Below are 27,045 nucleotides of genomic sequence, written 5' to 3' on the forward strand. Positions count from 1 at the left end.
GAGCATTGTTTTAAACAGAATTGCTCAATATGATATCTCTTATGGACTTCATGAGAATCGATCAAATGTCAAGAACAGTAATATTTGAATAGTAACCCTAGTAAATGGATAGGCGATTTTCAGTCTTCAAATCAACTTCTAAAATATTCTCTAATGGTTATTATGTGAAATGTTCACTGCAACCTGTATTTCAATGAAATGTATGTTGAAAGTGGATTTCACGGAAAGGCATGTTAAAACAGCCAAGTGAGAGCAGTGAAGTGAGTAGTTCTTCCAGGAGAAACTTTTTTTTTATTCCATAAGTTCCTTATGCTATGCCTCTCCACATAGATGCTGGCATTGGTTTGTCTATCAGTCTATATATTTTTTAGTTTAGAAAGTGAAAGACCATAGAACAGAAGCAGGAAGTTAATCATATATACTTTTATCCCCCTTCCTTCAATTCATACTGTGTTCTTATTCATTTGTTTTGTGCCTTATGCTGATGGATAAAGGTGCTTCCACTTGCCATCCATTCATTTGTTATTCTATTTCCCTTTTTTTTCATATTATCTCCACATAGCCAGTCATTGATCATTGATACGTGGAAGGACATCCTAGCAGATGCCGTGAAAGCTCTGCCTTCTCCTCTTAGCGTGTTGTGGAGGTTGCTGCAGTTTCTTTCAGCAGGCTCCATATTCAGTATTCTCCTAAGAACTTTCTCTGGACTCAGCAATAGGTTTGGCCAAAGAATGAAGTTGAGAAGTTAAGAACCACAAAATAGTCCTCAACTAATGAGGGAGGTGAGGTGGTAGACAAACACTCACCCGGCCTTCTTGCTCTTCATGAGGAGAGGTCTGAGGTCTGTTCTCCATAGACTTTACTAGGGTTCCCAGCAGCAGGGAGCCAGGCTTCCCACAAAGACAACCAGTTCATTAGTGCTCCATTACTGGCTTTCCCCCGCTTTTTTATCCCCCTTTTTCTGCTCCTTCAATATGATTCCTGGCACCTCCACTCAAAGTAACTACGGATATCAAGAACTATTTGTGGAAAGATTCAAATGAAGACAAATACCATTCTAGTTGATGTCTCTCTGCTTCTTCTATTCAACCATCATGGGGCTGGAGACTGCTACCCTGAGGCATGGAGCCTTTCCCTTGAGATTCACTGTGTCCTTGTCTATCTAGCTGGTCACACTAAGTGACCTCAAACCAAGAAGGGGCACACTGATATTCTCTGCTCTTAAGCATCCAGCTGTTTGGGATTTGGTGTGCGAACCAAGAGGCCAGTCCTCCCTCTGTCTGGAACCCACTGAAGTGTCTTTCACTTACCCTACGAAAACTCTTCTTACTGTTTACCAGAAGAGGAGCTGAAGGGAATATGGCCAGAATTCCCTTTCTCAGAGATACTTCCTAAAGTATATTTTCCATATTGCACTTATTGAAGATCTTTTAAATGTTTAGGATTTTGGAAAATAGAGACAACAGACTGGCCTTTCCTCTCTTCCTCTTTCTTCCCTCTCTCTGTTATCCTGCTTCATCACATCTCATCCAGGACCAATAATTTATCTATCAATCAGTCAATCCGTCAGATTCCTACCACAGAGCACCTCAGTCATGCTAGAATGTTGGCATACTGATGTTGAAGAGGAGAGCCACAGCTCTGTGACACCTGCTATGGTGACCCATGCTGGCCGTAATTAAGTGCTGGCCAGATTGCCTCTCTGAACATCTGACTGGCACCACGGTTATTGATAAGCCCCACATATACACAGAATGTTTATAGATGGTGGTATGTGTATCTATGTGTGTGTTTGGTTAAAAGCTGACTTAGTCGGAATTATTTTTATGTAATTTTAGTCAGGTATTGGTAATAACTATAAAACATGTTTCAAATAATCTATTTAATCTCACTTAGTTTAGAAAATTTCCTTGTTTATTATATGTATTTCTATTTTTCATGTACTGTATTTTTTCAACTTTTTGCTTTGGTTTCATGAACATCCCAAATAAAAATTATAATGTCCATTCTGTGTTTCTCTTCTCCCTTTTTCAACCTTCATGTTTAATTTCTTTATTACTTTTCAATAAGCTGAAAATAGTAATATGTCTCTCACCTCTTGCTGTGAAGAATGTATGAATATCTAGATCTTGCAGTGTATTCTAGGACATTGCACTTTTGTCATAGTAAGGAGGAGACTGATGTCCTCTGTGACCTTCCATGTGTATACTGATTTAGTGATGAGATAATTTGACCAAGACATGCTATAGTCATTTACTGAACACTCAGCTACCTACATGACTTAGTGTAAGGAGATTTATCTTTCTCAATTCCTGTGTACCTACACAAGTGCTAAAAGAGGCAGCTTACGATGCACAGACTCAGGATGGTTGGATAATTTAAAGACACTGTGAAACAAATAGCATTCACTTGCAAGGCGAAACAGATATAATAATTTTTGCTCATAAGCTTTGAAAAGCCCTGAGAAATACTTGAATTTGGAAAAAAAGTTCCAAATTAAAAATTATTAAAATATTAATAAATTTTTAATTATGTTTCCTTAAAACATGTTGTACCTTTAAATATGTTTTATATGACATGGGATAACCTCCAAAAGTCAAAATGATCCTAAAATATCTTAGCCATTATGCATCAGAATAAAATAGAATGCTTGAATTTTATACTGAGTAAAGTTTTCACACCAGTCACCCATTTATTAATTTGTTCACTTATTGATTTGCCTTTCCAGTACTTATTAAGCACCTAATATGTGCTAAGCATTGGACTAGGCTATGAGAGTGGTAAAATAGTAACAAAGAATATCACTTTTTTAGTGGATATTTTGTCCTGGACACTTGTAAACTCTTTGGACATGTTAAATCATCTCAAAGCTCTAAGATCATTAGCAATTGCTTTTCTGCATCTCAACAATGAGACACTGAGGCACTAAGAAGTAAAAGAACTTGTCGAAATTCAAATAGCTTTAAATAATAGCACAGTCAAAATTTGAACAAAGGTGCTTCTTACCACTCAAGCACCACACCTTATAATAGATAATGGAATCACTCAGATCATGGAATCACACCCTACATATGGTCAAGAGCAGTTCTGATAACTTGGCTAATATTATACAGTGTCATATGAAAAAGAAAACATGGGAGCTATGCAAACCTATAAAAAGGGAATAAGTAGCTCAGGGTATTATTGCATTACCCTTATAAACCTCCATATTAGCAAAGGATCCTTCCAATAAGAAATATCCTCTAAAATAAACTTGATATAATAGAAAAATATTTTTGTTTTCCCATTTTTATTTTTTTCTTTAAGGCATGCTTTACACTTAGGCTTAGTGAATCCTAATGCCCCTGGAGTTCTTAAGCAAAGCCTCATAGCTTAAAAAAGCTGATATTTATAAATTCAAAAGTAAGACACGAAAACAAAAATGAAAACAGTTTCACCTTTTACCTTTTCAGTATTTAAACCTAGAAAATGTTGATATTAACGTATATATGAATATTCTTTTTTTCTCTTTTTACATTTATTTTATTTATTTTTGAGAGAGAGAGTGAGACCGAGCATAAGTGGGGAGGGTCAGAGAGAGGAGACAGAATCTGAAGCAGGCTCAAGGCTCTGAGCAAGCATTTAGCACAGAGCCCGACACGGGGCTCACACTCACCAACCAAAATATCATGACCTGAGCCAAAGTGAGACACTTAGCCTACGGGGCCACCCAGGTGCCTCATGAATATTCTTAAGGTCTTAAAACCATTTGCCATTTTTATAGTCTTCTTGGGGTACTTTTAATATCAGAAATAATCAGAAAAATGAGTGCCATCTTCAACAAAACTAAGTTGAACAATATTTTTTCAATTCATGTTTGGAAAAGAGAATTTAAAAAAATAAGACAGTGGATATAGTTCTATAGTGAGCATGATAGGTAAAACAGTGGTCTTGTCATATATGTATTAATTTTTTGGACTTTGGAATTTTCTTGAGCTTTTATCTTTAATGGAAACTGTTCAACAGAAACTTATCCTTAAACAAGGTGATTTTCAGGGACAAATGTGTCTTGAGTTAATGTCACCATTGAATGTTTCCATAGTACAAGCATGTGCTATTAATGGTCCTTAAGCTTTGGGACTTTTAATTTTACTAAAATATGATGTAAAACTAATAAACTTTGTTAACATGATATAAAAGTTGGACTTTCTAGAATTACATTTTAACTGAGTACCCTTGTAAGATTATGCTGTTTACCTCACTTTGGACTATGGGGATTTCTTTTACTTTTTCATGGCAGCATATCCATAATTAAATACAATGTCTATTTTTAAAATATTTAAATGGTAATATATTTTATCATCTTACCAATATTAAATAACTCTTTGACAGAACTATTCTTTTGTACTGAACTGCAGTGCCTTTTGCATATTATGGTCACTACGTGCATTTTCCAAATGTAATCATCTTTATAATTTCAAGTCAACACCGCACATGAGCTACATTCAAAAGACATTTTGAAATCTTCCATATTACTTAAAATGATACAAGGACCAACATGCAAAAATGATGTTTAAAACTGTCCTCTAGGCAATCCATGCCTATCCCTCAAACCATAATAATAATATGGAATTGTTCTCTGGTTCTCCCCTGGGTTTTTTGCTTTGTTTTGTTTTAACAAGGAAGACAGTATTGGACCCCGCAAGCTTACCTTTTATTCTGAGAAAAACATGCTCCAACTCTAAGCTGAAGTTAAGAGTTAAAAAAAAATCACGCTGTACAATCGTACATTTTACATGTTTCTAATCTGGACTGATTCATATAATACAGGTTTAACTTTGGTATGAAATATCTCAGAAGATGTAGATCAGACAGCAGTGTGCTGCGTCCCTCCTGTTTTCATTTAGGGATGGGTTGTGCGGGCCAGCACTGCAATGTAAGCAGAAAAAAGTGTGGCATGTGAACACAGTTTTTGTGCTGTTTCTATTTTGAGTGTTTGATGAAAAGTCTAACACAGCATTTTTTAATGGATATTTATCTTTATTTTTTTTAACCTGGAAGTTTGCAAGGGACTTATTTTCACTGGGGAAATAATTATATAACCTAAACATTTGGGTGGAAGGAGGCACCGTTTGGCGACTGCGTTTGAAATCTCATTTGTCTTTTTTAAAGCAGTTATGAGAACTCACTGTCTAGACCTTTTGTGAACAGAGAGGTTAGAGATGAAGTATAGGGACTGCATTCGAATTAGATGATTCGTTATTCCTTTCAGGGTCAAAAACCAGGCCCTGCTTGGTGAAAGCCTGGACTGATCTGTGCCTTTATCTCTTATTCGGTTGTGTTCAGCTACAAAAATGTATCATTGCACCTCAGAATGCTTCACAAATTAAATAATTGATGATCTTCCCTATGACAATACAAGGCCTCAACAACTATAATCATTATACCTGGAAAGACAAAAACAAATGATGATTGTCAGCTTTAAAAGACAAAGGAAGTTTTGCTTACAAACTTTAATCCTTCTTGTCATTCTTATTTTGGAACAATAATCCAGGGACACATAAATTATTCCCTCTCTTTATGTGTAAGATTCTTAGTACATTTCTGTAGGTTTATACCATGTAATTAAAATATGTAACCGTTATATCTGGTTTAAACTTTGGTTAATACAGTCAGACTTTGGCACAAGAAAAGAATATGCCGTTTCAATTGAATAAATATAAAGCATGCTGTTGAATTCTAGTTGTAGGAGATCTAAATAGTGCATGTTTCTTTTTGTTTGTTTGTTTCTGTTTATGTCTTTTAGCATCTCCGTCAATTAAACTCTTGGTGGATGACCCTATAGTTGTAAATCCTGGAGAGGCCATAACATTAGTGTGTGTTACGACAGGAGGAGAGCCTGTACCCACTCTCACCTGGGTCAGGTCCTTTGGGACTCTGCCTGAAAAGACTGTTCTGAATGGAGGAACATTGACCATACCTGCCATCAGCTCAGAAGATGCCGGTACCTACAGCTGCATCGCCAATAATAATGTGGGGAACCCTGCAAAAAAGTCCACCAACGTCATTGTGAGAGGTGAGCTGGCCTAGAGAATGTTACCACATAGATTTCTGTGTTAGCCAGGCTGTCACAAAGCAGAAACTATCGATATGAAAATATGTACTCAAATATTGCATAGATGTATAACTTACATAGAAAGTTGTTTATAGTTGATGAATGATGTCTAATTCCAAATTGCTACTAAAATTTCTGAATCTTAATAACCATGCTTTCTTTATATTTGCATCAAAAGTTTTCCATAACATAGTCTTAGTGATACCAAGAACTATTACACTGAATAGTGTTGATAATATGCTTTTAGTAAAAAAGAAAAACTCATTATTAAAATACAGCTGTGGCATAGCGCATTATTTTACAGATTACATATAAGTTTAGGAATTTAATAAGTGTATCAGTTTAGTGTTTAATAAACATTTATTGGATCCCTATTACAAACACAGCTCTAAACTGTAAATTGTAGGATTATATAGAGATCAATAAAACATTACCTTGCACTCAAGGATTATACAATCAGTGAAAATAAAATATCCCTTTTAATAACCCTGTGATACAGTGCTGTGGAAGCATAAGCAAAAGCTATAGACATATAAAAATTACAGTAACCTCTGGCTGAGGTTGTTAGGAAATATCTAATCACATTTACATCAGTTTACAGACGCTGGGAAGAATTTTAACAGATTGAGATGAGGGAAAGACATGGAAAAGTCAGACAAAATTTATTTGAGGAACTGATGTGAAAGGTGGGTCACTAGGTTGATGTTGGCGTTAATGTTCTAGTGTGGTTCCGCCAGCGGGTGTGCTGGCGCGGTGTGTAGGGGAGATGCTATCCCTCCAGGTTGGAGGGTATTAAATTACTGTGCGAGGAGATTATGTTTCTTCGTGTCTCAGCCGGCACGGTGGGGGGTGGAAGATGGACAGCGGTACCTCTAAATTACAGTAGGTATTCACATGCCCAAGGGGGCTTTTCTCACAAGCAAATGGAAGTTTTTCATGATGGAGGGTTATAATGGAAGCAAAACATAACTGCATGTATTGATATTAACATTTGTAATTTTGTGAACATGGATCGTGGTGGCTCTAATGGCCATAGATATCTGTTATTATCCAAACTCTCAGAAATATGCTACTTGACCCAAAATATACTCTATTCAAAATACTGCAAGGTGTTGGCTATAAATCAAGACATTATGAGAAATGTACTATCTGCCACCAAATTGTAGGCTGCACAATGTTTAGTAATTGCAAGATGGACCTTTATTTTATGCATCACTACAAAGTAAAAGGTTTGTTTTCTTATGAGGTACAATGTTACTGGAAATAGTGTTTCAGATACATATATACTTAGGTTTTCTTTTAAGCCATATAGCAACCATTTAGTATATGTAAAAAGGAAAGTAAAATAAAATCAAATTTAACAAATTATTCCTAAAAGTTCACACTCAGAACCAACCTAACTGTTTCAATCCCGGTCTTTGTTGGCTATAGTTTTCCACAATCTGTCTTTGTCATTAAGGACATTTATAATTCAGAATTACAGAGAAGTGTGGTCTCTGATTTTCTCTCAAGGCAGATAACCACCATTATGCCATGTTGATAGCAATCATAACAGAGTATTGAATGTGAAATACATTCTGATTTTAGAAGTGTTTGAATGTGAACATAATAAGGATTTTAAAACAAATAAATTGTGATTTTTATTTCGACTCTTTGGTTTTAGAAATGTCTGCGATGACTACCATATGCTAACAACTGAGCAAATTTGTAAGGGATGCATGGGACTAACTACAAAAATCAATGACTAAATCTCTACCCGCAGAGGGGTTTACAATTCTGTAAGAAAGGTAAAAATATAAAAGAATAATAGATGGAAATGAATAAAAAGACAGGGTCCATGAGTGGAAGTATCCTAACTTTCCTAACTTAGATATCAGTACTGGTGGAATGGACTTCTCTAAGTCTTGTCCCAGTGAGTCACCAGATTCTGGCCACTCCAGATTTCAAGAGGAAGGAAGGAAGGAAGGAAGAGGGAGAAAGAGAGGGAGAAGGAGGGAGGGAGGCAGGAACTGTAAAAATCACCCATATTTAATATTCTTGTTTTTTATTTGTTTGCTTTTAAGCACGTGCTTTCCCAAATAGTCATGAAACAATGTTATCACATCCTGCTCTAAAAATTTTGAGATTCATTAAAGCAGTGCAAACTATCCTTAAGACTCATGGATACAATGTAGAATCTTTTATTCCATTATTTTATCAAGGAGAGGAACTCACTAGAGAAAATGATACATTAAAGACAGTTTGACCAGAGGATGATCTGCAAGTGCATTAAATTCCTACACCACTGGCAAAATATGTGACATAAAATATCTGTGTTTCTCAGGCCCCTTCCATGAAGGACTCACAATGCACAGCACATATATTCTCAGAAAGTGATCCAGTCTTCCCCATTCCATCTAGCACTTTTCAGCAACATTCTTACAAAAGACAGTTTCCAACTTGGATGGGAGTGACCTAAAAATGTATATCCCCAATATATAATTTTTATACTTTTAATTTATCTGCAGTGTACCTGTGCATCGCCTCAGTGCCTTGCCAGGCAGCCTCTTGGTGATGGCATTCACGTAATTCACAAAGTCAGTTTGGTGATATTTGTCTAAAATCATACTGAGTATAGAAATAGCCTTTGTTAATGGGCCCTAGATTACATGTGGGGGCAAAAACTGCTACAATAATATGAGGCATCTGATTTCTGCCACCACGGCCAAGAAATACCATTAAAGAAAATGGTTTTCTTTTTATTATATCAAAGAAATCATTTTCGAGTCTTCTGAATTTGTAAACCTCTGCAGTGTCTCAGATCATCGATACAGTAAAAATGGAGCTCTAGGTTTATTTCCTCCCCCATTTGTCTCTGAAATTAAATCAAGATCCATAGACCCCAGCAAACACAGGGATATTTTGTGCATAGAATTTTGATTCCCATTTGAATCGAATAATTGAATATTCATGGAGCAAATAAGAGCAGGGGGTGCAGACAATAATACAACTCTAGAAACATTTCTGAACTTGACATTTGTTTTTTTTTTTTAAGAGAGAACACTTGAAATAATGTAGACAGAACTTGTAGATAATCTCAAAACTGAAGAGGTGTCATGTGTTTTAATATCTTGTTAGATATAAGTATAGCTGCAGTGCCTTTTCTTATGATTTTTTAAATTTTTTTAATTAAAATTTTTTTAATGTTTTTTATTTATTTTTGAGAGACAGAGAGAGAGAGTGCAAGCAGGGGAGGGTCAGAGAGAGAGGGAGACACAGAATCAGAAGCAGGCTCCAGGCTCTGAGCTAGCTGTCAGCACAGAGCCCGATGCGGGCTCAAACCCACATACTGTGAGATCATGACCTGAGCCAAAGCCAGTCACTTAACTGACTGAGCCACCCAGGTGCCCCTTCTTATGATTTTTTTAAGAAATTGTAGCGATGGAGCTACATTTCTCCCACGTCAGGAGAGAAGCAGGGTGGCCTGGGCTCAGTGCTTTCCAGCCATCTATTCAATATGTCATTGCCACAATTCTCACCTGTCATGAATTGAACCACTCTTTGGAACAAGCATGGTTCATAACATGATCAAGACTGTATTGTATTCTCGTTTCCTGTGGTCTCTTTAAATTTTATTCAGTGGCTTAATCTTTCCATTTCAAGATGAAAGGTCGCATATCTCATGACCCTTATCCTCGTTTTTAGAAATGAAGAGTCTTATAGTTCATTCAAACCCCAGCACACATTTAGTTCAGTGTTTTTGGATGCATTATCCAGAATAGTAGTAAAATACCAAGCCTGCTTTAATGCAAAACTTTCTCTGCTGCCCCCTTGGGTCCACCTGAGGCTGGAGACCTGCAGTGGGAAGGCAGAGTAGATGTATATTGGTTTCTTCCTCTCTGTCTGTTTGTCCTCCACCCTCTGGACTACCAGCTTTACCACTGACCTGATTGCCAGCTTCTGACCTCCCTGGCTTTGGGTCAGGTAGAGAGGTATTCTTTATAAAACATTTTTCTTGGGGCACCTAGTTGGCTCAATTGGCTAAGCCTCTGACTTCGCTCAGGGCATGATCTCATGTTTGTGGGTTCAAGCCCTGCATTGGGCTCTATGCTGACAGCTTAAAGCCTGGAGCCTGCTTGCGATTCTGTGTCTCCCTCTCTCTCTCTGCCCCTCCCCCACTCATGCTCTGTACTCTGTCTCAAAAATAAATAGAAACATTAAAAAATTTTTTTTCTTATGTGGCACATTAAGGGACTCTTGGCAGATTCCTTTATCTAGAAGAGATGTACATTCATGTGGATCAAGGTTTGAGCTCCAGTGATGGAATCTCCCAAGACTCCCTTAATGTGCCACGTTCCCTGAGCACAAGCTCTTGTGCAGTGTCCTTTCCTCCTTTCTGGGGAAGGCTTCTCCCTTTCCTCCAGGCACCCAACTAAAGAGAGCCCAAGACAAGTCTGTGCTATTTCTCTTTCTTTGTGACTCACATCCCTTTAGTGGAAATGCTCACCAGTGAACTCTGTTAGAGCACACAGATTCCATTGTAGCAACCCTGTTGCCACACAAGTTTTGACTTCCTCAGATGTATCAGGTACCTGTTCAAGGAAAATACTTCAGAGCTCCATGTAGTCCCATGAAAAGCCCCCTCAGTAGGAATGAGATGAGATAAAGAGGTTATTCTCCTGCTATATTGGTCCATATTGGCTCTATCTTCCAACTGTACTCTGAATCTGGGCATGTGTTGCCAAGTTCACCATTAGCACCCTTGTGGTAAACTATCAATATATCTCCCCTAGTTGATTAAAATAGTCTTTTCACTCATTTTTATGCTTCAGCTTCACTTTTAGAAGCTCCTCTTTTATCCACTGTGTTAAACAAGGTAGACTAGGCTGTTAACAAATAGACCTATACATGTAGTTACTCAAAACAGAAAGATTGTAGTTTTTCTCATGAAAGAGTTCAGGTGTTTCTGAGTCAATAATGTTGGTGATAGTGTTGTGTGTGTGATTGGTATGTGTGTGTGTTTGGGAGAGGGTGGGTGCAGATAGAGGTGGAGGATCTGACGCATGCAGTCATCAGTCACCTAGGTTGATGATGTCTCTGTCATCTTCAGTTTGTGGCTTCTAAAGTTTTCTCTGAATATTACAGCCATCCTTCTTCGCTGGAAGTGGGAAGGAGCTTGATGAGCACATAGGGAGATCTTCATGGTTCCGATCTGCATTAGTCTCACTCACATTCTATTGGCTAGGCCTTAGGCACATAGTCACACCCAACAAGATGCAATGACATGATGGGTGAGAATGTATTCTTACCGTGTGCTCAGGAATAAGAGGGCATGGAGTTTTGTCAACAGCTGGCCATTCATCCTAGAGCCATAGTGATTGTAATTATCTCACCCTACTCATGAAAACTCCTCCCATGATTTCCCATTTCATCTAAAGTTGAATTCAAATTCCTCCTCCTCATTTCTTGCCTGTCTTTACCCACTACACTTTATACTCATTATTCCTTTCCTTTTCCACAACTTAGAACTTAAACATTTGCTATTCTTTTGGCTTAAAATGTTTATTTTCAAATACTATCTTCTGGGAAAACTCTTTGACTACCCTCTCTGAAATACACCACCCCTAATTTTCTTGCATGATTTGTTGTTTCTTCTTATTACGTAACTACTTGGAGTTTCTTTATTTATTGTCTGTCTCTTTCATAGGACTGTAGGGCAAAGAGTTTATCTGTTGTCTAGAACCTAGAAAATTGCCCAGCATATTGTAGATGCTCAATAAATGTATGTTGAGTAAATGAATCTCTTTTATAAGTTTACTTATACTTAAACATTTTATTAAACGTCTATCTCCCTGTTCTAATTCTGTACTTAATGTTATTAAGGTAAATTAGGAAACTTTATATACATGTGAAATCACACTAAGCATCTGTGTGATGTGACTATCTCATTTGAAAGGCCAAGTTGTTTCGATTATTTATTGCTGTATAATAAGCCACCTCAAAACAGTAGCTTGAAACTGTAGCTGCCATTTGTTTTGCTCACAAATCTGGTGTTTGAGAACCTGGGCTAAAAAATTCAGGGTCTCATACGATTACACTTAGAAAGTGGCTCAGGCTGGGGTCATCTTCAAGGCTTTTCATTTAAATATGTTATGCCTAGACTAAAAAAATTTAAACAGCTCTGCCTCTGTCCTTCACCCTCACCAGTCTTTTTACATGCTTTCCCCATGTGGAGGGCTCAGGGTAGCCAGAATTCTACTGGATCCCAGGGCAAAAGTTCCCAGAGCCCTGTGGATTCTTTTAACCGGGGTTCCAAAGGCATGTGGTGTCATTACTGCATTCTGTTCAAGGCAGTGATAAAGGCTAGCCTGTTTCCGGAGGGGATCAAAGGTAGGACTGTCGAATAATCTGCAGACACCTTTTTAAAAAGGCACCACAATATGTGCCCTACTCCACAAACCGTATTCTTCACATCATACTCCTATGCTGTCTCAAAGCTCACTTATGCCTTTTATTTTTTTTCCATTTCCCCTTTAATTTTATCAGCCCTTATCTTGAACCCCTGGCCTCTGCTAAGTGACCTTGTAAACAGTTTTTTAATTTTTAAAAATATCTTAGCCTATTTTTGTCGGCTATGATCTCAGATTTCTAATATGGAAAGAGAAAAAAATAGTTGTCAATATTGAAATAGGTTTAACTTTTATGGAGGAAGTCAATATGTATTCAGTGAGGCATGATTTTATAGTTTCCTAACTACACAGAAATATATTGTAACTTCCAGGAACATCATAACCTTCTGTACTGAAAAGTGTTGATTTACCTAATTCTGGTATATCCACATGATATGACTGAATTTTCTCTAAAACTCTGAATTATAATATTAAACACATTTGTTCAGATTTCCTTTAGCGGAAATACATGAAATATTAGTACTTGTAGCATTTCAAAATGATCTTTAGGCTTATTATAAAAAATGTTTAATTTTAAACTGTTGAAAGACAAACTATGAGCAGTTGATTTTATCATTTCCATTTAGGTGATAGTTATGTGCCACGCTACCAGACACACTGTATATACATTAACTTTTTAATCATTCCAAAATACTCATGAGCTAAAAAATATTATTTTCACTTTAAAGAAAAATAAAACTGGAGAGGGAAAGTTAGGTAACGTCCACCAAACAAGCCTTATTTAAGCAGCAAAGCTGAGATTCAAAACCCACACAATATGGTTCCAAGGCCACTGTCTTAACCAAGGTACCATTGTGCCTTTCAAAATTAAACCAAGTTAAAAAAGTATTTATATGTGTATATACACACACGTACATATACATATATTCCACTCCCAGCTCTGAAATTGAACTGACTAATGTCCTTTCTTGTTCTCTCTATTCTTGTTCAGCTGGAGATTTACTAGGGGCTCTTTCTGGGCTGTGAATTGAATATACATTTGTACTTATGGGGAATAAAACCACACTATATAACATTCTTCCTACTTACGCTGTTTTCTTCCCAAATACTGTTGTACCCAAGTTTGTAAAATCACCCCAAAACAAGCACCAGAGACTGCTAGGGAAACCAAAAGCAAAGGGCCTTTATTACAGGCTTAAGCTCGGGCTCACAGTCTCCAGCCTACCAGCTGGCCACGTGGAGAAGTGAGCCTGGAACACAGGCAGGGCAGGGCCTTTTACACCTTTGGGAGGGGGAGTTATAGGAAATGATGACAGGTGTACAGTGATCCAATCCCTGCCCTCCCATCAATACTGGCAGTTGTGGGAGCCAGTCACAGTAGTTGGAGTGTTGACCAATCAGAGTGGGCCCAGGACACCCCACATGGGGCGTGACTAGGCCCACCTCTAGAAAGGTCAAAGGTATTGGCCAGCCTCCCCCCATTGTGCGCCTCATGAGTTGTCCCTCCTTAAGGTGCGCCTTTTCAGGAGAAGCCAGCGCCTTCCCCTTTAAGTACAGGGGAAGGTTGACTGGACCTGCAGCCTGCAGGGGACCGCCCCCCCCCCCCCCACCGCAGCCGGCGCCTGGCTGCTGCCCACTCGTTTCCACCGTGGCACTGCGCTGTGACCGGCCCTGCTCTGGGAAGGCAGGGACCGCCTGGTGGGGAGGGCCAGATCGGACCTGCGTCCTTACAATATATAATCATTTATGATTGGAGAGAGTTGTTTTAGTTGTTTTTTTTTTTTCCTGTGGTAATGGTAGGCATATGATTTCTAAGTAGTACTGCACTCTGAGGGACTTAGCGTGACTCTTTTAATGGCTGTCTTACAAATTACAAGAATTGTGAAGAATTCCTATTCATTTGAAGAGACCGATTGAATCACAGAAGACAAAGATACAAAATAATTGCACAAATAAACCATGCAATATAAACAAGGAACAAAACAAATTACCTATACCTATAAAAAAGTGTGTCCATTGCTTTTGATCAGTTATCTGTTTCAAGCTGTTGACCAGAAAGTCACTCAGAATTGACAGTTTCCATAAATAATTGATTCAATTTAGGATTCTGTGTGTTTCTAAAAGTAAATTATTTGTGAATTTCCAATAACAAGGTCAGTGCAGTTCCCAAGCATTGTCTATTTAAATTTCCAGTTATCAATAGTTTTCTTCCATGATCTGTCATCAGTAAAAGCTATAATGATAATAGCGGAAATAGTAGAAAACCAATCTGTAACGTTCTTCAAGAGCAAAGCTGTCTGCTGTGTGCAGGTGTTCCAATTATTCATGGAGATTAAATGCTCTATTTCTGTTTTCCCAATTTAATATTCTGTAGTAATTACATCTCCCCAAAACACCAAAGAGAATTTTATTATATTATGTTTTATAGCTCTGAAATGGTTTCATTATTATTTTTCAAAAAATTAATCTGGTCTATACAAAATGTGAAAATTAACACATTCAATAGTTCTCATCTGAATGTAGGTGATAGCTCAGTTTCTTCTCATAAATAGAATATATCTAATTTATCTTTGTTCATTGAAATAACATACGAGGAGTTATAAAATATAATTTCAAGTGAAAAAAATTTGTCTAGATACTGCATCGTCTTATTATCTTTACATAATGATGTACAGACAGCTTAGTTATACATGTTTATTTATTAAAAGTTTATATTGTCCTCCTTAGTAGATGAAGTCTCTCATATTTACTCTATCCAAAAAGAGATATGCCAAATGGTAGTAGTGCTTTAAAAGTTGATGTGTGCAGGGGTGCCTGGGTGGTTCAGGCCCTTGAACTCCTCACTTTGGCTCAGGTCATGTTTTCATTGTTTGAGCCCTGTGTTGGGCACTGTGCTGATAACCTGGAGCCTACTTCGGATTCTGTTTCCTTCTCTATCCCTACACCTCCCCTCCTTGTGGTGCTCACTTGCTCGCTTGCTCACTTTTTCTCTCTCATTCATTCTCTCTCTCTCAAAAATAAACATTAAAAGTAAATAAATAGAAGCATCTGGCTGGCTCAGCCTGTTAGGTGGCCAACTTGGGATCAGGTCATGATCTCATGGTTCCTGAGTTTGAGCTCCGTGTTGCTGACAGCTCAGAGCCTGGAGGCTGCTTCAGATTCTGTGTCGTCTTCTCTCTCTGCCCCTCCCCTGCTTTTGCTGTTACACACTTTCTCTGTCTCTCTCTCCCTCTCAAAAATAAATGAACATTAAAAAGTTAAAATATAAAATAAATTTTAAAAATAAATACATAAAAGTCAATCCCCACTAATACAAAAAAAGAAACTCGTTCAAATAGCATTATTTAAAAATTACTCAGTTTCTTTGAAGGCATTTTATGTATTTTTTTGTTTATGTTTTTGGTTATTGGTTTTGTTTGGTATGGCTTACACCAAAACAGTGATATTAATTTGAAAACTCCTATCTCAAGTGTTTTTTTTTTTGCCCTATTGTTGTGGCAGGCACTTATTTCCCAAGCCTACTGACCCACCACTGTTTGTGTGGGTTAAGGGGTCTGTAGGCAGTAAAGTCTAAGGAAAGATATTTATGATAGGGTTTTAGCTTCCCTTAAATTAGCTATCAGGTCATGAGCATGTAAATGGACCTCTTCTTACTTTCTCTACAACTGAGAAATTGCAGTACATAAACTCTAAGACACTTTTGTTCTAACCATCTAAGATTCTATTTTATCAAAATGTCCCTTAACTTATGCCCATTTCTCGACTTAATCATTCTTTATTTAGGTTTACAAACACCCATAGAAATGCAGGAGTGACAAATACATGGCTCTATAGAGATACACATATTAGTACAAATAATAAAGAACAATAAACTTTAAGGCAAAAATCTATTTTTATTAATTATTTGTTAGTTACTTTACCTCAGAAGATTAAACCAGGAAGATAAATGTGAATGATGCCTTCAGTAGGTATTTAGAAAATTTTTACTCCATACTGTATCTGCCTCAGTTGCTACAAGGGACAGAAGAGGAATGAGAGCAGCCCCTGAGCCCATGGAGTCTTACTCTTTCAGGGAGAAATCCATCAGGCAACTCCCTCCATAGGTCAGAAGGAAGACCATCGTCACAGGAGAACCATAGGCATGGCCTATTGGAAGCTCAGATGAAGAAACAATTAATTCCAATTAGAGAGATACAGGAAAATTCCACAGAGGAAGGTGATAGTTCAATTGGTCTTTGAAAAATGAGAATCTTTACATATTTAGAAACAAAGCGTCTCTTTCCTTTGCTGCCCAGAATGGTGATATTAACTACCTTTTTGAAATTACCCCTTTTTTCTTTTTATTCATGACATAATAGAAACTGTTGATAGCCTTTTAAAGAAAATTAGTTTTTATAATAGAATAATTTTAGAAACTAGATTATACATTTTATGAATTTATTTTTTTTCTTTTTTGTGTGTTTTTTTATTTATTTTTGAGAGACAGAGAGAGACAGCACAAGCAGGGGAGGGTCAGAGAGAGAGGGGGACACAGAATCTGAAGCAGGCTCCAGGCTCTGAGCTAGCTGTCAGCACAGAGCCTGACGTGGGGCTCGAACCCTCAAACCATGAGATCATGACCTGAGCCAAAGCCGGACACTTAACCGACTGAGCCACCCAGGCGCCCCATGTTATGATTTTAAAATAGTGCTTAAAAGTTAACATTTTTTTCTCTCTTACTCTCTCAAATAAAAAAAGATAATATTTTGCAATCTTGACATGCCTGAGATTTGTATATAACTTTTAATTCAGTTAGTCAATCTGGCAAATTTTGTTTGCCATTTTTTCTTTTTTCCTTTGAATTCTAATATTCTTCCAAAATCAGTGCTCTCTTTAAATGCTTCAGGAAATTTCTAAATAGGATCAATCAGATGTAATTCTCAAATTGTTCCTTTTCCAGACTCCATAAGATGATATCTTAATTTTAACTTTCAAAGAATCTTTTCTTCTTCTTCTTCTTGTTTTTCTTCTTTTACTTTATTGCCTCAACAAATCTATTTATCTGAAAATGTGTGTGCATGTAAATCATCAACCCAAAATTCAAATTCATCATAGCCAGAATTCATCTGTTTAGATTTAGATGCTAATGACTAGTAAGTGAAAATTTATCCATGGTAAGTCTGTAAATGTATTCCAAAACTGCTTAATTAGTTTAAAAAATCACAAAGTTTGGAAAACACTTTAAAAGCTTTTAAATGTATTTTTTAATTATAAAAGGGGTTTTAAGTCATCTAAACATTATTATTATTAGTCTTTCCATGCTTGCTATAACTTAAGCCCCACAAACTTTTATTTGCTTAGCGGACACAGAATATACTCGCTTTTGAGTTTCAGCCATGATATAGTCGATAATGGAACCCAAAGCAAAAAGAGAGACAGACAGACAAAGAGAGGCAGGAGGGAGGGAGAGAGGGGTGGCATTTTATCTACCTAGGTCAGTGATTCCTTGAGCCAGTTTTTTCTTTTAGGGGTCATTTAGCAGTTGATTGAGACATTCTTGATTGTCATGACCAGGAGTAGTCGTGTGCTATTGGTATCTACAAGGTGAAGTCCAAGAATGCTGCTGAACCTACAAAGCACTGGGCAGCCTCCACAGAAAATACGTACCCAAGCGTCAATAGCGCTTCTGTTCATAAACACTGACCTGGATAAAGATTTCCCTTAAATGGATCTGAAAAGTGCATAAAGCTGTATACATGCACACGTAACAAAAGCAAAGGAAAAACAGAAAAGTTCCAAAAAACACTGTGCATTTTGATATAGTATTAATGTCAGGTTGGAATGAGTTTTGACGTCTCTCCTAGAGCTTCAGATGTCGGCACGCCTTAGCCTGACACTCCTCTCTCTCTGTAGAGTCGTCTTGGGAAAAGGCTGTCACGTGGCCTGCCTGGGACGTGCCCACCGGGAACTTAGACCAGTGCCTCTTCTCTGTGGCCCCTGTTCATCGGCTCCTGTGTCTAGGGTTATGATGATTTCTCTGAGTCTCAGTTGTTCACCGAGTCCATGTCTTCAGACTCTTTCCTCTGACGCTCTGTACTCCGCTTGATAACATTTCTCACCTTATTTGTTAAAGTTTTTGGTGTGCTTTCTAATTTTTGAAACCCGATTTTTACTGTAAGAGTAAGAACTAGTTTTTAGGCTTCTACAGTGTGCTTCCTACCCCATGTCATTCCTTGAGCCCCATGGAGTCCATGAACACAGTATTGTCATTTATGGCCCTTCCGATTCCTATAAAATCTGTGTTTCCCATACCTCTAGACGGTATCCTGTCAGGTTATCCAAGACTTGAAACCAACATAATGGAAAATGAAGTAATGGATATTTATGTTTCCTTTATCAATTTCCTTCCTAAATTTTCTCCTAATTATTCTGGTGTGCGTGTGTGTGTGTGTGTGTGTGTGTGTGTGTGTGTGTGTGTGAGAGAGAGAGAGAGAGAGAGAGAGAGAGAGAGAGAGAGAGAGAGATAAAGATGATGTAAAATGTCATAATATGGCTCCTTCTTACAGTACAAGTTAATGCTATCTTTATTTACAGAAGCTTGCTCTAAAAGATTATTCCTAGTGTTGCTCACTTTATTTTATTTCATTTCATGCTGTCTATTAATTTCTTTTGACAGATGTAGAAAAGCTCAAAAGGGAGGCATGTAACAGATTGTAGTTGGTCTTTTAATTTGGGAGTTTATTTAGTGTCAGTGCTCAGAGAAATAAATGGTGATACTCACTTGGATAGAAAGGCTATGGTTCAATAACTGTTTCCTCTCACAGTATTGGGAGTCCAGACTCAGTGTCCTCAGGACTTTGTTATTAGTTTTAATACTTTATTATCATGTAATACCCCCTTGCTTGCTCATGATATAATCTGAGTATATTGAAGCACAATAGTAAAAATGCACTAAAAGACACTACTTTATTTTTACTTCTTATTAAATTTTAACAGAAATTGTGGAAGTTATAAGCATATAGCTTAATGAACTTTCACAGAGTGAGCATATGTGTATCACCAGTACTGAGACTGAGAAGCAGAAAATTAATAGGAGTCAAGAAGATTTCTTCTTGGTACTCTTTCACAGCCTCACCGAAATGTGACCTCTACTTTGGCATCGAACTTCTTAGATTAGTTTTGCTCTTTTAGACTTAAAAGGAACTGTAAATGCAATTTGTATCTAGATTTCTATCCCAATATTATGTTTGTGAGATTCATATGCTGCTGTGTATAGCAAGAGCCTTTTTAGTTTCATTGTAATATAACGTTCTCTTGTGTGCATATAATGAAATTATTTACTATGAACTTTCATTTCGAGTTTGACACCTCTGTGTGCATAGTTATGCTTGGAATATTTTTGTACCAATTTTTTGGCAAACATGAATATTTATTTAAATTTACTTTTTTATTTTATTTATTTCTTTAAGTTTATTTACTTTGAGAAAGAGAGCAGCTGGGGAGAAACAGACAAAGGGACAGAGAGAGAGAGAGAGAGAGAGAGAGAGAAAGGGAGAGAAAAGAATCTCAAGCAGGCTCCACACTGCCAGTGAGGAGCCTGACATGGAGCTTGAACTCATGAACTGTGAGATCATGACCTGAGATGTAGTCCAGGTTAGGATGTTTAATTAACTGAGCCACCCGGGTACCTTTAAGTTTATTTTTAAACTTTGTGTATTTATGTTGAGAGAGAGAGCTAGCACATGTTTGCACATGAGTGGGGGTGGGGGTAGAAAAAGAGGGAGAGAGAATCCCAAGCAAGCTCTACACCCTCCATGCAGAGCCCCATGCAGAACTCAGTCCCACTAACCATGGGATCATGACCTGAGCAGAAATCAGGAGTCAGTCGCTCAACTGACTGAGCCAACCAAGCGCTCCCGAATGCATTTCTTTTAGAGATATACCTAAGAATTGTAGGATAAGAGAATGTTAATATCTAATACCAAATTTTCCCATTTTTTACTTCTACAAGCATTCTGTTTGTTCCACATCTTTGTCAACACTTGATATTGTTTATACATTTTTTTATTTTAACCACTCTGTTGGTGCTATGGAGTCATAGTGTGGTTTTAAATTACATTTGTTCTTGATATTTTAAATAGTATCACTTTAAAAATTTGACTTCCTATTTATTTCATGTTGGTATATAACAATGCTAACTATTTTGTATATTGACTTAGCATTATTCAGCCTTACTAAGTTCATCTACTAATTATAATAATTTGTCTTAGATTCTGATTTTTCTATGTACACAATTATATTCACTTTAGGTGATGAAAGGTATATTTCTTCCCTGAATGCTTACTTATTTCATATCTGTTTATTGACTTGGTTTGTTGTCAACGATGTTGCAAATTACATGTTTAATACACGTAGAATATCACATGCATCCTTCTCTTTTTTCCAGTCCCCAGGGGGAAGTTTTAGGTAGTACATCATTAAATGCAATGCTTACTGCTGACATTTTAATTATATTTTTCTATTCATAATTAGCTAAGAATTTTTAATGACTGCTAAATGCTATCAAATAATTGAATCATGCTGATAAATACAAGAAAAAAGGAATAGGAGAACAAAGAATATGGGAGCCAAAAAGAAATAAAACACAAAGGAAAAGAAAAAAGCAATTTAAAAAGAATATATTTCAATGAAATATAGAAAAATGACAAAGTAAAAAAAGGTAAAAATATGTTCTTGGATAACATTAACAAATTTGATAGATTTCAAAAGGACTGACCAAGAAAACAATAGATAAAATGCAGGTTACTGACATCAGGAACTAAAGAGATAGCATTACTACAGAATTTACAAACTTAAAAAGAAAATGAAGGAGTTTTATAAACAACTTTATCCCAATGTTACTTAGAATTCCATACTTATATATTTATACATACTTGTATATAAGTATATATGTATATATTTACATATAAGTATATATGTATAAGTATTATATATTTATTTATGTTTATATATGATATATAAATATATAGATATATAGATATTATATATTTTATATTTATATATTACATATAAATTATATATTTACTTATATATTATAAGTTCCAAACACATGAGATTTTTAAATTATATTTTTGTTATTTATTCTAAATTAATCATTATTATCAGAGTTCATATTCTTAGTTTTATTTTTATTTTATGACTCAGCATGCTTGGATTATTTTTGTTCTTTTTTTGAGTTCTTGAGATGGAAGCCTACATAATCTACTTGAGACGTTAGCCTTTCTATTGTATGCATTCAGTGGAAATAAATTTCCATCTCAGCACTTCTCTTGCTGTGCCCCACACATTTTGAAACATTTTTATTTTCATTCAGTTCAATGTTTTTTTCATTTCCCTTAGTACTTCCTCCTTGACCCATAAGTTATTTAAAAGTATATTGTTCCGTTTTCAGGAGTTTGGAGATTTTCCCATTATCTTTCTGTTATTGATTTCTAGTTTGAGCCTGTCTGGTTGGTGAGCTCACTCAGGATGACTTTAGTTTTTTAAATACATTGAGATTTCTTTTGTAGGTAGGATATGTCTTCTTTGTTGTGTCCCATGAGCGCTTGAGAAAAATGTCCATTCTGCTATTTGGTATAATGTTCTGTAGATGTCCGTTTGACCTTTTTGGTTGATGGAGTCCTTGAATATCCTTGATGATTTGCTATCTAATAGTTTTATCAATTTTAAGGAAAGGGTGTCAGAGTCTCTCAATACAATTGTGGATTTGCCTATTTCCTCTTTCAGTTTTATCCGTTTTTTACTTCACAAATATAGGTGCTCCTTTTTTGTTTCTTTGTAAATTTGCTTTGTTTTGTTTTCTTTGTTTTCTGTGTATACACATTCAGAACTGCCACATCTTCTTGGTGGTTTAATCCATAGGTGATGTATACTGTCCCTGTCTGAGTTCTGCAATTTTCTTTGCTGTGAAGTCTACTTTATCTTATATTGATTTATGTGTGTGTGTTTACTTTTAATCACCAATATCATTATACTGAAGTGAATTTCTTATGGGCAATAGATAATTGAGTCATTTTTTGAGTCATTTTTTTTAATTCACTGTGCCACTCTGTGTTTTAATGGATGTATTTACACCATTCATAATGAATGCAATTATTGAAATGTGAGAGGTTAAGTTTGCCACTTAAATTTTGCTTTCTGTTTGTTCTGGTTTTCTTTCTTATTTATTTTTTTTCCTGCCTCCCTGTGGATTATTTTAACATGAGGAACTTCTACTTCCTAGAATATAGAGTAAAAGTACTTGCCCTCTTCTTTCCATTAAATATAACTATATTTGTAAAAATTTCCATTTTTATTTAATTAAATCTGTAAGTTTTTTATTTATTATATCTCTTTGTGTAGTTTTGTTTGGTTTTGTATTCCTGGCTGCTTTTCTAAGAGTTGGGGAGGGGCGCCTGGGTGGCTCAGTCGGTTAAGCCTCCGGCTTCGGCTCAGGTCAGATCTCACGTTCGTGGGTTCGAGCCCCGCGTCAGGCTCTGTGCTGACAGCTAGCTCAGAGCCTGGAGCCTGCTTCTGGTTCTGCGTCTTCTCTCTCTGCCCCTCCCCATCTCAACCTCTGTCTCTCTATCAAAAATGAATAAAACATTAAAAAAAAATAGTTGGGTTATTTTGTTCATTTGTTTTAATCTTTGTATGTTTTAATAGTTTTCCTACTATGTGCTAGATGTGGTTTTCTTTGTTTATCATGCTTTAGTTTTTCTGAGCGCTCTGAATTTATAGGTTTTAGTCTATTTTCTTTATCATTTTTCTTTACTCCACTCCTTCATGATTTTATTTACACTTAAAGTTAGGCCTTTCACTGAGTTTATATATGTATGTATATTTATGTATATATTTTTTATTTATTTAATTTACCCCCACGTTAGCTGGCACATAGTACAATAATGATTTCAGGAGTAGATCCCAGTGACTCATCCCCTGTGTATAACGCCCAGTGCTCATCCCAGCAGTTGTCTTCCCTACTGCCTCTTGCCCATTTACGCCTTCCGCCTACCCACAATTCCAGCCACCCTCCCTTTGTTCTCTGCATTTAAGTCTGTTATGTTTTTGCCCCCTCCCTGTTTTTATCATTTTTGCTTCTCTTCCCGTATGTTCATCTGTTTTGTATCTTAAATTCCACATAAAAGTGAACTCATATGATATTTGTCTTTCTCTTACTAATTTCACTTAGCATAATACCTTCTAGTTCCATTCATGTTTTTGCAAATGGCAAGTTTTCATTCTTTTTGGTTGCCGAGTAATACTCCATTGTACATATACCATATCTTCTTTATCCATTATTCTGTTGAAGGACATTTGGGCTCTTTCAATACTTTGACTATTATTGATCGTTCTGCTATAAACATCGGGATGCATGGGTCCCTTCGAAACACCACACCTGTATCCTTTGGATAAATACCTAGTAGTGCAATTGCTGCATCATGGGGTATTTCTATTTTAAATTTTTCAGGAACCTCCGTACTGTTTTCCAGAGTGGCTGCACTAGTTTGCATTCCCATCAGCAGTGCTCAAGGGTTTCTCCTTCTCTGCATCCTCACCCACATCTGTAGTGCCCTGAGTTGTTATTTTAGCCATTCTGACTAGTGTGGTGTGATATCTCATTGTAGTTTTGATTTATATTTCCCTGATGATGAGTGATGTTTCATGTGCGTCTGTGAGCCATCTGGATGGCTCTTTTGGAAAAATATCTATTCATGTTTTTTGCCCATTTCTTCAATGGATTCTTTTGGGGGGCTGTTGAGTATAATAAGTTCTTTATAGATTTCGTATACTAACCCTTTATCTGATATGTCATTTGCAAATATATTCTCCCATTGTGTAGGTTCCCTTTTAGTTTGCTGATCTGATCGTTTCCATTGTTGGGCAAAAGCTTTTTATTTTGATGAAGTCCCAATAGTTCATTTTCACTTTTGTTTCCCTACCTCTGGAGACATTGGGTAAGAAGTTGCTACGGCCGCAGTCAGAGAGGTTTTTGCCTACTTTCTCCTCTAGGATTTTGATGGCTGCCAGTCTTATATTTATGTCTTTCATCTATTTTGAGTTGATTTTTTTATATGGTGTAAGAAAATGGACCAGGCTCATTCTTTTGCATGTGGCTGTCCAGGCTTCCAAAACCACTTGCTAAAGAGACTGTCTTTATTCCTTTGGATATTCTTTCCTTCTTTGTCAGAGATTAGTTGGCTATATAAGTTTGTGGGTCTATATCTGGGTTCACTCTTCTGTTCCATTGATCTAAGTGTTTTTTTGTGCCAGTATCATACTGTCTAGATGATTACAGCTTTGTAATACATCTTCAAGTCTGGGATCGTAATGCCTCTAGGTTTGGTTTTCTTTTTTCAGGATTGCTTTGGCTATTCAGGGTTTTTCTGATTCCGTACAAATTTTAGGATTGTTTGTTCTAGCTCTGTGAGGATGCTTGTGTTATTTTGATATGGATCGCATTGAATATGTAGATTGCTTTGGTTAGAATTGACATTTTAATAGTATTTGTTCTTCCAATCCATGAGCATGGAATATTTTTTCCTTTTGTGTCTGTATTTGTATCGTCTTCAGCTTCCTTCATAAGCTTCTATAGTTTTCAGCGTATCAATTTTTCACCTCTTTGGTTAGGATTGTTACTAGATATCTTATAGTTTTTGGTACAATTGTAAATGAGATCAGTTCCTTGATTTCACTTTCTTTTGCTTCATCATGGTGCATAGAAATGCAACCGATTTCTCTGCATTGACTTTTACATCCTGTGACTTTGCTGAATTCATGGATCAGTTCTAGCAGATTTTTGGTGGAATCTTTTGGGTTGTCCATATAGAGTATCATGTCATCTGCAAAGAGTGCTATTTTGATTTCCTCCATGCTGATTTGAATCCCTTTTATTTCTCTGAGTTATTTGATTGCTGAGACTAGGACTTCCAAAACTATCTTGGATAACAGTGTCAAGAATGGGCATCCTTGTCATGTTCCTAATCTTAGAAAGCTTTCAGTTTTTCCCCATTGAGGATGATATTAGTGGTGGGTCTTTCATATATCACTTTTATGATCTTTGGATATGATCCTTCTATTCCTATTTTTTTTGAGAGTTGTTATCAAGAAAGGATGCTGTATTTTGCCAAATGCTTTCTTTGCATCTATTGTGAAGATCATGTGGTTCTTGCCCTTTCTTTTATGAATGTCATGTATCACATTGATTGATTTGTAGATATTGAACCAGCCCTGCATCCCAGATATAAATCCCACTTGATCATGGTGAATAATTCTCTAATATATTGTTGGATCCAGTTGGCTAGTATCTTGTTGAGAATTTTTGTGTCCATGTTCATCAGGGAAAGTGGTCTATAGTACTCCTTTTTCATTGGGTCTTTGTCTGGTTTTGGAATCAAGGTGATGCTGGCCCCATAGTATGAGTTTGCAAGTTTTCCTTCCATTTCCATTTTTTGGAACAGCTTCATAAGAATAGGTGTTAACCCTTCTTTAAATGTTTGGTAGAATTCCCCTGGAAAGCTATCCATATATATTTGCTCATAATACTCTCTTTTGATTGTATTTCTTCAGTGTTGGTTGTGATCTCTCCTCTTTCCTTCTTGATTTTATTTATTTTGATCCTTTCCTTTTTCTTTTTCATCAAACTGACATGGGATTTATCAGTTTTGTTATTTCTTTTAAAGAGCTGGCTCCTGGTATCATTGACTTATTCTGCTGTTTTGTCAATTTTAATTACATTGATTTCCACTGTAATCTTTATTATTTCCCACGTTCTGCTGGTTTTAGGTTTTATTTGCTGTTCCTTTTCTAGCTCTTGAAGGTGTAAGGTTAGGTTGAGTATTTGAGACCTTTTTTCCTTCTTTAGGAAGAGCTGGATTGCTATATACTTCCCTCTTATGACCACCTTGATTGTATCCCTGAGCTTTTGGGCTGAGGTATTATTCATTTTCATTGGCTTCCATGCACTTTTTTAATTTCCTCTTTAACATCTTGGCTAACCCATTCATTCTTTAGTAGGATTTTTTTAGCCTCCAAGTGTCTGTTGTCTTTCCAACTTTACTTGTGATTGATTTCTAGTTTCATGGTTTTGTGTCTGAAAATATGCACACTGTTAACTTGATCTGTTAGTACTTGTTGAGGAGTGATTTGTGTCCCAGTGTGTGATCTATTCTGGAGAATGTTCCGTGTGCAGCTTGAGAAGAATGTGTATTCTGCTGTTTTAGGATGATATATTCTTAATATATCAGTTATCTGGTCCATTGTGTAATGCAAAACCATTGTTTTCTTGTTGGTTTTCTGCTTAGATGATCTTGCCATTGATGTAAGTGGGGTTTTGAAGTCCCCTACTATTGTGGTATTATTGTCAATAAGTTTCTTTATGTTTGTGATTAATTGATTTATGTGCTTTCACCCTGGAGGCGTAAATGTGTACAGGTGTTAGATATTCTTGGTGGAAAGACCCCTTAGATCTGATATAATGCCTTTCTTCATCTCTTGTTACATCTTTATTTTAAAATCTAGATTGTCTGGGGCGCCTGGGTGGCT

General features: G+C 36.5%; 1 protein-coding gene across 1 annotated transcript in view; it reads left to right on the forward strand.

Moving 5' to 3' along the window:
- The window catches only part of MDGA2 (MAM domain containing glycosylphosphatidylinositol anchor 2), a 779,701-nt gene that overhangs the window by 526,546 nt on the left and 226,110 nt on the right, over nucleotides 1-27,045 (forward strand). Inside the window, exon 6 of the mRNA XM_029952652.1 lies at nucleotides 5,786-6,055. Coding sequence (XP_029808512.1) covers nucleotides 5,786-6,055 — 270 coding nt within the window. The remainder of the gene's footprint in view (nucleotides 1-5,785; nucleotides 6,056-27,045) is intronic.

This window comes from Suricata suricatta, chromosome 9 (assembly GCF_006229205.1).
Source record: "Suricata suricatta isolate VVHF042 chromosome 9, meerkat_22Aug2017_6uvM2_HiC, whole genome shotgun sequence".
Taxonomy (NCBI): domain Eukaryota; kingdom Metazoa; phylum Chordata; class Mammalia; order Carnivora; family Herpestidae; genus Suricata; species Suricata suricatta.